Raw genomic sequence first — 12,349 nt, 5'->3', positions numbered from 1 at the left:
GCTGCCAAAGATGCTTCAACAAAGTACAGAGTAAAGGGTCTGAATACTTCTGTAAATGAGATTTTTTATTTTTTATAAACTGGCAAAAATGACTAAAAACCTGTTTTTGGTTTGTCATTATGGGATACAGTATTGTGAGTAGATTGATGAGGATAAAACAATGTTTTTATCGATTTGAGAATAAGGTCGCAACGTAAAATAACGTTGAAAAAGTCAAGGGGTCTGAATAGTTTCTGAATGCACTGTACCCCCTCCCATCTGGTGCTCTCACTCACTCATGGGGTGTAGATTGGTGCAGTTCTGTATGATGGTTGAACATGCAGAACAGAGGGGGAGAAAGGGAGTGAGAAAGAAGGACTGCAGAAGAGAGGTACAGCGAGAGAGAGGGACAGAGGGCAGGAAGACAACGATTACACATTGATCCGTCCAAATAAAGCTGTCCTGTGTCCTTCTGAGACACAACCTCCCACTGAATAACTTAGATTATCTCTCTCTCTCTACTTTGATTTGCCCTCCTCTTCTCTCATCCTCTTTGCTATTTCTAGCCCTTTGTCTCCCCTCTCTATCCTTCCGTCCTGTTTATCCATCTCTTACCCTGTCTTTCTTGTCCCCTTCCTGTGTGTATGTCTCACCTAGCGAAGTCCAGGTCGGCCTCTCTAGACATGGTGATGTTGGTGAGGTTCTGCTGCAGGACAAAGATGTTCCTACACATCTTCTTGATGCCAGACTCACTGATCCTCTTAAAGTACTGGGCTCCATTGATCAGAATACAGGAGATCAGGTGGCCAAGACCTACAGACAGACAGAGACAGACAGAGAGAGACAGACAGAGAGAGGCAGACAGACAGAGAGAGAGGGAGAGAGAGAGAGAGAGAGAGAGAGAGAGAGAGAGAGAGAGAGAGGGAGAGAAGAGAAGAGAAGAGGGAGAGACAGACAGAGAGAGAGGGAGAGAGAGAGAGAGAGAGAGAGAGAGAGGGAGAGAGAGTGCGAGAAGGGGAGAGAGAGGGAGACAGAGAGCACAAAAGAGAGAAGAGAAGAGAGAGAGACGAGAGGAGAGAAATGAGAGAAGAGAAAAGAGAGAGGAGAGAAGAGAAGAGAAAAGAGAGAGGAGACGAGAGAAGAGAGAGATGAGAGACGAGAGAGGAGAGGAGAGACGAGAGGAGAGAAGAGAGAGAGAGGAGAGACGAGAGGAGAGAGAGGAGAGGAGAGAAGAGAAGAGAGAGAGAGGAGAGAAGAGAGGAGAGAAGAGAGAGATGAGAGAAGAGAAAAGAGAGAGAGGAGAGACAAGAGAGAGAGAGAGAGAGAGAGAGAGAGAGATAGACGAGAGGAAAGAAGAGAAAGTGCAAGAGAACGTGAAGAGAGAGAAAACACATACCAGTCACATACTGCAGAATACATCCCAGTAGACAACACTTTTATTGATCACCGCAGTGGACATTTGTACCCCAAAAAGACACAGGGATAATACAGGCACACATTGACCTGAGCACAGTCAGGTGAAACAAGTACATTAAGCCAATAGAATCAATATAATTACATTCTCAACACATGACATTATCATGGACGACCCACAACAACAGACTTACCTTCAAAGATGTACTGGAACTTGTGCTGCTGCAGAGCGGCGCCCATCACCTCCTCGATGGCGCTGATGTCCTTGTTGAGTTTGACCACCAAGGGGTCGTAGTCCATGCTCTCCACGTTGGCCACTATGGCATAGTTCCCCTGCTTGGCCAGGGGAATCAGGTAGTGGAAACAATGCACTCTGAGAGGAGAAGAGAGACAGATGAGGAGAGATAGATGAGGGCAAGCGAGAGGAGAAACAGATGAGGAGAGAGGAGAGATAGATGAGGAGAGAGGAGAGATAGATGAGGAGAGAGGAGAGATAGATGAGGGGAAGAGAGAGGAGAAATAGATGAGCAGAGAGGAGAGAGAGATGAGGAGAAGAGAGAGGAGAAACAGATGAGAGCAGAGGATAGATAGATGAGGGGAAGAGAGAAGAAACAGATGAGGGGAGCAGAGAGGATAGATAGATGGAGAAGAGAGAAGAAACAGATGAGGAGAGGATAGACAGATGAGGGGAGAAGAGAAGAGAGACAGATGAGGAGAGAGGAGATATAGAGGAGGGGAGGAGGGGAGGAGAAAGAGGAGACAGATCAGGGGAGGAGAGAAGAGAGACAGATGAGGAGAGAGGAGAGATAGAGGAGGGGAGGAGAGAGGATAGACAGATGAGGGGAGGAGAGAGGATAGATAGATGAGGGGAGGAGAGAGGATAGATAGATGAGGGGAGGAGAGAGGATAGACAGATGAGGGGAGGAGAAAGGATAGATAGATGAGGGGAGGAGAGAGGATAGACAGATGAGGGGAGGAGAGAAGAGAGACAGATGAGGAGAGAGGAGAGATAGAGGAGGGGAGGAGAGAGAGAGGAGTGGAGGAGAAAGAGGAGACAGATCAGGGGAGGAGAGAAGAGAGACAGATGAGGAGAGAGGATAGACAGATGAGGGGAGGAGAGAGGATAGACAGATGAGGGGAGGAGAGAGGATAGATAGATGAGCGGAGGAGAGAGGATAGACAGATGAGGGGAGGAGAGAGGATAGATAGATGAGCGGAGGAGAGAGGATAGATAGATGAGGGGAGGAGAGAGGATAGACAGATGAGGGGAGGAGAGAGGATAGACAGATGAGGAGGGAGGATAGACAGATGAGCGGAGGAGAGAGGATAGATAGATGAGGGGAGGAGAGAGGATAGACAGATGAGGGGAGGAGAGAGGATAGACAGATGAGGGGAGGAGAGAGGATAAACAGATGAGGGGAGGAGGGGAGGAGAAAGAGGAGGCAGATCAGGGGAGGAGAGAGGATAGACAGATGAGGGGAGGAGAGAAGAGAGACAGATGAGGAGAGAGGATAGACAGATGAGGGGAGGAGAGAGGATAGATAGATGAGGGGAGGAGAGAGGATAGACAGATGAGGGGAGGAGAGAGGATAGACAGATGAGGGGAGGAGAGAGTATAGATAGATGAGCGGAGGAGAAAGGATAGATAGATGAGGGGAGGAGAGAGGATAGATAGATGAGCGGAGGAGAGAGGATAGATAGATGAAGGGAGGAGAGAGGATAGACAGATGAGGGGAGGAGAGAGGATAGACAGATGAGGGGAGGAGAGAGGATAGACAGATGAGGGGAGGAGAGAGTATAAACAGATGAGGGGAGGAGGGGAGGAGAAAGAGGAGGCAGATCAGGGGATGAGAGAGGATAGACAGATGAGGGGAGGAGAGAAGAGAGACAGATGAGGAGAGAGGATAGACAGACGAGGGGAGGAGAGATAGAGGAGGGGAGGAGAGAGGATAGATAGAGGAGGGGAGGAGAGAGGATAGATAGATGAGGGGAGGAGAGAGGATAGATAGATGAGAGGAGAGATAGATGAGGGGAGGAGAGAGGAGAAATAGATGAGGGGAGGAGAGAGGAGAGATAGATGAGGGGAGGAGAGAGGATAGACAGATGAGGGGAGGAGAGAGGATAGACAGATGAGGGGAGGAGAGAGGATAGATAGATGAGGGGAGGAGAGAGGATAGACAGATGAGAGGAGAGACATGAGGGGAGGAGAGAGGAGAGACATGAGGGGAGGAGAGAGGAGAGACAGATGAGGAGAGAGGAGAGACAGATGAGGAGAGAGGAGATACAGATGAGGAGAGAGGAGAGACAGATGAGGAGAGAGGAGAGACGGATGAGGAGAGAGGAGAGACAGATGAGGAGAGAGGAGAGACAGATGAGGAGAGAGGAGAGACAGATGAGGAGAGAGGAGAGACATGAGGGGAGGAGAGAGGAGAGACATGAGGGGAGGAGAGAGGAGAGACAGATGAGGAGAGAGGAGAGACAGATGAGGAGAGAGGAGAGACAGATGAGGGGAGGAGAGAGGAGAGACAGATGAGGAGAGGGGAGAGACAGATGAGGAGAGAGGAGAGACAGATGAGGAGAGAGGAGAGACAGATGAGGAGAGAGGAGAGACAGATGAGGAGAGAGGAGAGACAGATGAGGAGAGAGGAGAGACAGATGAGGAGAGAGGAGAGACGGATGAAAAGAGGAGAGAGACATATTGTTGATGTGTGTTTAGTCCAACCAAACCCTACAGGTAGATGAAGTCATGATGGTGATGGAATCAGCCTAGTGTTACTTATCGCAGGCATTTTGCTGATATCATTCATTATGATAAGTAGCCTATTCTAGACCAATGAGAAGTTTGAAATTAAATAACTTTGCTAATATGGGTGATTGTTAAATGGGACAATTGATGTCCCATTAACTAGTATATAAAGGATTGATGTCCCATTAACTAGTATATAAAGGCTTGATGTCCCATTTACTAGTATATAAAGGATTGATGTCCCATTAACTAGTATATAAAGGATTGATGTCCCATTAACTAGTATATAAAGGGTTGATGTCCCATTAACTAGTATATAAAGGATTGATGTCCCATTAACTAGTATATAAAGGATTTATGTCCCATTAACTAGTATATAAAGGCTTGATGTCCCATTAACTAGTATATAAAGGATTGATGTCCCATTAACTAGTATATAAAGGCTTGATGTCCCATTAACTAGTATATAAAGGCTTGATGTCCCATTAACTAGTATATAAAGGATTGATGTCCCATTAACTAGTATATAAAGGCTTGATGTCCCATTAACTAGTATATAAAGGATTGATGTCCCATTAACTAGTATATAAAGGCTTGATGTCCCATTAACTAGTATATAAAGGATTGATGTCCCATTAACTAGTATATAAAGGATTTATGTCCCATTAACTAGTATATAAAGGCTTGATGTCCCATTAACTAGTATATAAAGGATTGATGTCCCATTAACTAGTATATAAAGGCTTGATGTCCCATTAACTAGTATATAAAGGCTTGATGTCCCATTAACTAGTATATAAAGGATTGATGTCCCATTAACTAGTATATAAAGGCTTGATGTCCCATTAACTAGTATATAAAGGATTGATGTCCCATTAACTAGTATATAAAGGCTTGATGTCCCATTAACTAGTATATAAAGGATTGATGTCCCATTAACTAGTATATAAAGGATTGATGTCCCATTTACTAGTATATAAAGGCTTGATGTCCCATTAACTAGTATATAAAGGCTTGATGTCCCATTAACTAGTATATAAAGGAGTGATGTCCCATTAACTACTACATGAAGGATTGATGTCCCATTAACTAGTATATAAAGGCTTGATGTCCCATTAACTAGTATATAAAGGGTTGATGTCCCATTAACTAGTATATAAAGGGTTGATGTCCCATTAACTAGTATATAAAGGTTTGATGTCCCATTAACTACTACATAAAGGATTGATGTCCCATTAACTAGTATATAAAGGCTTGATGTCCCATTAACTAGTATATAAAGGATTGATGTCCCATTTACTACTACATAAAGGCTTGATGTCCCATTAACTAGTATATAAAGGATTGATGTCCCATTAACTAGTATATAAAGGATTGATGTCCCATTAACTAGTATATAAAGGATTAATGTCCCATTAACTAGTATATAAAGGAGAATGAAAACGCGGTAGTGGAAATGTATTGCTCAGCTCTACTGGGATGTTTGACTGAATTCATCCACCATGTAACTATCAGGACAGATTGTGATATGTAGATATCAGTCTACTGTAACTTAATCTAATGTCTCCCCTCCACCTCTGTCTTTCAACACATTTGTCCAAGTGTGACGTTCTAATCCAAGAGCCACCATGGGGGTGCTTAGTTTCCCAAAACACCTGACTGATACATGATCTCTGGCTGCTCACACCTTCATCAGAACCCCCAAAGACCACCTTCATCAGAACCCCCAAAAACCATCTTCATCAGAACCCCCAAAAACCATCATCATCATCAGAACCCCCAAAAACCATCTTCGGCCCCGGTGGCTATTAAAAACATGAGTGGAGACATAAAAACCAACACCCTCTCGCTCTCTCTCTTTTTCTCCTTCTCTCTCCCTTCCTTTCCCACCCCCTCTCACACTCCTTCCCTCTCTGCATCTCTCTCTTTCTTCCTCTTCCTCTCCTCTTCCTGATGGCATCATTTGCCACCGTTACTGTCGGGGGAAATGTGGTTGATGGGTAAAAGTCAATAAGGCGTGGAGTAGTAGAGAGCAGTGCAGAGCTCAGGGAGGGTTTCTCGCCCCCTCTCTTTTTTCAGGGCGATCATAAACATTACTGCAGAAGAGAAACAATATCTCAGAGCCATGATGAGGGATGGAGGGATAAAGAGAGGAAGGAGGAGATGGAGGGATAAAGAGAGGAAGGAGGAGATGGAGGGATAAAGGGAGGAAGGAGGTGATGGAGGGATAAAGAGAAGGAGGAGATGGAGGGATAAAGAGAAGGAGGAGATGGAGGGATAAAGAGAGGAAGGAGGTGACGGAGGGATAAAGAGAGGAAGGAGGTGACGGAGGGATAAAGAGAGGAAGGAGGAGATGGAGGGATAAAGAGAGGAAGGAGGAGATGGAGGGATAAAGAGAAGGAGGAGATGGAGGGATAAAGAGAGGAAGGAGGTGATGGAGGGATAAAGAGAGGAAGGAGGAGATGGAGGGATAAAGAGAGGAAGGAGGTGACGGAGGGATAAAGTGAGGAAGGAGGAGACGGATGGATAAACAGAGGAAGGAGGTGATGAGGGATAAAGAGAGGAAGGAGGAGACGGAGGGATAAAGAGAAGGAGGAGATGGAGGGATAAAGAGAAGGAGGTGATGGAGGGATAAAGAGAGGAAGGAGGTGATGGAGGGATAAAGAGAGGAAGGAGGTGATGGAGGGATAAAGAGAAGGAGGAGATGGAGGGATAAAGAGAGGAAGGATGAGATGGAGGGATAAAGAAAGGAAGGAGGTGATGGAGGGATAAAGAGAAGAAGGAGGAGATGGAGGGATAAAGAGAAGGAGGAGATGGAGGGATAAAGAGAGGAAGGATGAGATGGAGGGATAAAGAAAGGAAGGAGGTGATGGAGGGATAAAGAGAAGAAGGAGGAGATGGAGGGATAAAGAGAGGAAGGAGGAGATGGGGGCTGTTGATGGAGAGAGAGTTGGTTGTTTTCTGGGTCTGGTTGGAGAGGAAGGAGGAGATGGGGGCTGTTGATGGAGAGAGAGTTGGTTGTTTTCTGGGTCTGGTTGGAGAGGAAGGAGGAGATGGGGGCTGTTGATGAAGAGAGAGTTGGTTGTTTTCTGGGTCTGGTTGGAGGATCACTTGTTTTAGACGTTAATGGGTGAACTCACTGGATCTGCAGGGAGACATTGGTCTGAATGTATTATTAGATTGTCTTGCACTTGTTTAACCCCCTCCAGTTGACTGACACACCGGTGCACCAATCTAAGTCATCTCAGTTGTATTTTTTATCCCATCACAATCCATCAGTTTAAGCTAGAGATATCTGTTTTATTTTATTGGATGAGTCTCAATCCACCACCATTGTCACACTTCCTCATCTGCAGTGAAAGGTGGCAGAGCTAGAGTGGTGTTAGTCAGACCATTTAGACATCCCAAACACGATGGTGGTCTCCACAAGTGTCAGGGGACTCGTCTGAAGTCGGGACCGTCCATTTGCCAACCTCTGTTTGTAGTGTCTGAACATTTTGGGCTACACACGAACTAGTCTGAAGGAAACAGATGTTGTGCCTACCCCATAAAAGGGGTTAAATATGTATTTAAAAAATATATATATATCTCCTGAGCTTCCTTATATCTCCTAGATATAGGACAGACACTTCAAAACCTTATTCCTTATGACTGTTTTATGAATGTGTTATCAATGTGGGGTATGGTACTAAAGCCTAAATTCAATATGTTATCTAATAATAATCATATACATATATACACCTAAAGGGGTTGTAAAATTAAAAACGATAGTCCTGCCACTTGGTGAGCTATAAAGTTGAAGGATGGGGCTGAACGAATGTAACCGCTCTCAAATTCATAGGTGGAACTATTCAAGGTCTGACAGTCAACATGGTAGTCTGACAGAACATCAGCCTGCTAACTCAGTCTGCCCCCACTCAGGACCAGGACTGAAGAACACTGGGAAACCATTGAGAGGAAGATTCTAGAAATCACGGTTGTGTTCGCTAGGGACTAAATAAAAGAAAACAGAGTGAAGCGGGCGGTAGTATGATCTGTACTTGACCAATAGGGAAAGGTCATTGTGAACATGACCAATAGGAAAAGGTCATTATGAACATGACCAATAGGAAAAGGTCATTATGAACATGACCAATAGGAAAAGGTCATTATGAACATGACCAATAGGAAAAGGTCATTGTGAACATGACCAATAGGAAAAGGTAATTGTGAACATGACCAATAGGAAAAGGTCATTGTGAACATGACCAATAGGAAAAGGTCATTATGAACATGACCAATAGGAAAAGGTCATTGTGAACATGACCAATAGGAAAAGGTCATTATGAACATGACCAATAGGAAAAGGTCATTATGAACATGACCAATAGGAAAAGGTCATTGTGAACATGACCAATAGGAAAAGGTCATTGTGAACATGACCAATAGGAAAAGGTCATTATGAACATGACCAATAGGAAAAGGTCATTATGAACATGACCAATAGGAAAAGGTCATTGTGAACATGACCAATAGGAAAAGGTCATTGTGAACATGACCAATAGGAAAAGGTCATTGTGAACATGACCCAGGCTGGGTGTTTATCCTGGAGAGTCCATGTCCGTACGTACCTGACCTCCAGGTGGAGGACCAGCAGACAGCGGTCAGCGATGTCCTGGAAGGCCCTGGACAGGTCAGTCAGAGTCTGGAGGATCTGGTCCCTGCTGCGGACACTCTCATTGGTCACCTGGGGGTCCGAGCCTGGAGATCCACCTGAACACACACACACACACACACACACACACACACACGTTACATTATAGCTAAATATAAAAAATACCACAGCAGTGTTTCCCACACCTCTCTTCGAGTACCCAGGACCATTCCACACCTCATCTTGAGTACCCAGGACCATTCCACACCTCATCTTGAGAACCCAGGACCATTCCACACCTCATCTTGAGTACCCAGGACCATTCCACACCTCATCTTGAGAACCCAGGACCATTCCACACCTCATCTTGAGAACCCAGGACCATTCCACACCTCATCTTGAGAACCCAGGACCATTCCACACCTCATCTTGAGAACCCAGGACCATTCCACACCTCATCTTGAGAACCCAGGACCATTCCACACCTCATCTTGAGAACCCAGGACATTCCACACCTCTCCCCGAGAACCCAGGACCATTTCACACCTCTTCCCGAGAACCCAGGACATTCCACACCTCTCCCCGAGAACCCAGGACCATTCCACACCTCTTCCCGAGAACCCAGGACCATTCCACAACTCATCTTGAGAACCCAGGACCATTCCACACCTCTTCTCGAGAACCCAGGACCATTCCACACCTCTTCTCGAGAACCCAGGACATTCCACACCTCATCTTGAGAACCCAGGACCATTCCACACCTCTCCCCGAGAACCCAGGACCATTCCACACCTCTTATCGAGAACCCAGGACCATTCCACACCTCTTCCCGAGAACCCAGGACCATTCCACACCTCATCTTGAGAACCCAGGACCATTCCACACCTCATCTTGAGAACCCAGGACCATTCCACACCTCTCCCCGAGAACCCAGGACCATTCCACACCTCTCCCCGAGAACCCAGGACCATTCCACACCTCTTCCCGAGAACCCAGGACCATTCCACACCTCTTCCCGAGAACCCAGGACCATTCCACACCTCTTCCCGACAACCCAGGACCATTCCACACCTCATCTTGAGAACCCAGGACCATTCCACACCTCTTATCGAGAACCCAGGACCATTCCACACCTCATCTTGAGAACCCAGGACCATTCCACACCTCTTCCCGAGAACCCAGGACCATTCCACACCTCATCTTGAGAACCCAGGACCATTCCACACCTCATATCGAGAACCCAGGACCATTCCACACCTCTTCCCGAGAACCCAGGACCATTCCACACCTCATCTTGAGAACCCAGGACCATTCCACACCTCATATCGAGAACCCAGGACCATTCCACACCTCTTCCCGAGAACCCAGGACCATTCCACACCTCTTCCCGAGAACCCAGGACCATTCCACACCTCTTCCCGAGAACCCAGGACCATTCCACACCTCTTCCCGAGAACCCAGGACCATTCCACACCTCTTCCCGAGAACCCAGGACCATTCCACAACTCATCTTGAGAACCCAGGACCATTCCACACCTCTTATCGAGAACCCAGGACCATTCCACACCTCTTCCCGAGAACCCAGGACCATTCCACACCTCATCTTGAGAACCCAGGACCATTCTTCACTTCTTCCCGAGAACCCAGGACCATTCCACACCTCATCTTGAGAACCCAGGACCATTCCACACCTCTCCCCGAGAACCCAGGATCATTCCACACCTCTTCCCGAGAACCCAGGACCATTCCACACCTCTTCCTGAGAACCCAGGACCATTCCACACCTCTTCCCGAGAACACAGGACCATTCCACACCTCTTCCCGAGAACCCAGGACCATTCCACACCTTATCTTGAGAACCCAGGACCATTCCACACCTCTTATCGAGAACCCAGGACCATTCCACACCTCTTCCCGAGAACCCAGGACCATTCCACACCTCGTCTTGAGAACCCAGGACCATTCTACACTTCTTCCCGAGAACCCAGGACCATTCCACACCTCTTATCGAGAACCCAGGACCATTCCACACCTCGAGAACCCAGGACAATTCCACATATGCCAGATCTCAATTACAAGAACCAGGAGGAGAACCAAATCAAATCAAAATGGTATTGGTCACATACACATGGTTAGCAGATGTTATTGTGAGCGGAGTGAAATGCATGTGCTTCTAGTTCCGACAGCGTAGTAATATCTAACATGCAATCTAACTAAATCAAAACAACTACCTAATACAAACACATCTAAGTAAAGGAATGGAATAAGAATATATACATATAAATATATGGAAGAACTAGGATGAAGGAGAACTAAAGAGAACCAGGGAGAACTAGGACGAAGGAGAACTAAAGAGAACCAGGGAGAACTAGGACGAAAGAGAACTAAAGAGAACCAGGGAGAACTAGGATGAAGGAGAACTAAAGAGAACCAGGGAGAACTAGGACGAAAGAGAACTAAAGAGAACCAGAGAGAACTAGGACGAAGGAGAACTAAAGAGAACCAGGGAGAACTAGGACGAAGGAGAACTAAAGAGAACCAGAGAGAACTAGGACGAAGGAGAACTAAAGAGAACCAGGGAGAACTAGGACGAAAGAGAACTAAAGAGAACCAGGGTGACTAAGACGAAAGAGAACTAAAGAGAACCAGGGAGAACTAGGACGAAGGAGAACTAAAGAGAACCAGAGAGAACTAGGACGAAGGAGAACTAAAGAGAACCAGGGAGAACTAGGACGAAAGAGAACTAAAGAGAACCAGGGTGACTAAGACGAAAGAGAACTAAAGAGAACCAGGGAGAACTAGGACGAAGGAGAACTAAAGAGAACCAGGGTGACTAAGACGAAAGAGAACTAAAGAGAACCAGGGAGAACTAGGACGAAGGAGAACTAAAGAGAACCAGAGAGAACTAGGACGAAGGAGAACTAAAGAGAACCAGGGAGAACTAGGACGAAAGAGAACTAAAGAGAACCAGGGTGACTAAGACGAAAGAGAACTAAAGAGAACCAGGGAGAACTAGGACGAAGGAGAACTAAAGAGAACCAGAGAGAACTAGGACGAAGGAGAACTAAAGAGAACCAGGGAGAACTAGGACGAAAGAGAACTAAAGAGAACCAGGGTGACTAAGACGAAAGAGAACTAAAGAGAACCAGGGAGAACTAGGACGAAGGAGAACTAAAGAGAACCAGAGAGAACTAGGACGAAGGAGAACTAAAGAGAACCAGGGAGAACTAGGACGAAAGAGAACTAAAGAGAACCAGGGTGACTAAGACGAAAGAGAACCAGGGAGAACTAGGACGAAGGAGAACTAAAGAGAACCAGGGAGAACTAGGACGAAGGAGAACTAAAGAGAACCAGGGAGAACTAGGACGAAAGAGAACTAAAGAGAACCAGGGTGACTAAGACGAAAGAGAACTAAAGAGAACCAGGGAGAACTAGGACGAAGGAGAACTAAAGAGAACCAGAGAGAACTAGGACGAAGGAGAACTAAAGAGAACCAGGGAGAACTAAGACGAAAGAGAACCAAAGGGAACCAGGGAGAACTAGGACGAGGGAGAACTAAAGAGAACCAGGAAGAACTA

At 46.2% G+C, this 12,349-nt stretch overlaps 1 protein-coding gene across 1 annotated transcript in view; it reads right to left on the bottom strand.

Moving 5' to 3' along the window:
- The window catches only part of LOC110499821 (exocyst complex component 4), a 237,494-nt gene that overhangs the window by 25,141 nt on the left and 200,004 nt on the right, over positions 1–12,349 (bottom strand). The window contains exons 15-17 of the mRNA XM_036957071.1: positions 8,749–8,890; positions 1,587–1,765; positions 633–792 (exon numbers count right to left, since the gene is read on the bottom strand). Coding sequence (XP_036812966.1) covers positions 633–792; positions 1,587–1,765; positions 8,749–8,890 — 481 coding nt within the window. The remainder of the gene's footprint in view (positions 1–632; positions 793–1,586; positions 1,766–8,748; positions 8,891–12,349) is intronic.

Source organism: Oncorhynchus mykiss, chromosome 21 (assembly GCF_013265735.2).
Source record: "Oncorhynchus mykiss isolate Arlee chromosome 21, USDA_OmykA_1.1, whole genome shotgun sequence".
NCBI classification, from domain to species: domain Eukaryota; kingdom Metazoa; phylum Chordata; class Actinopteri; order Salmoniformes; family Salmonidae; genus Oncorhynchus; species Oncorhynchus mykiss.
The sequence above is the reverse complement of the archived record's forward strand: the minus strand, read 5'-3'. Positions and strand labels throughout refer to the sequence as shown.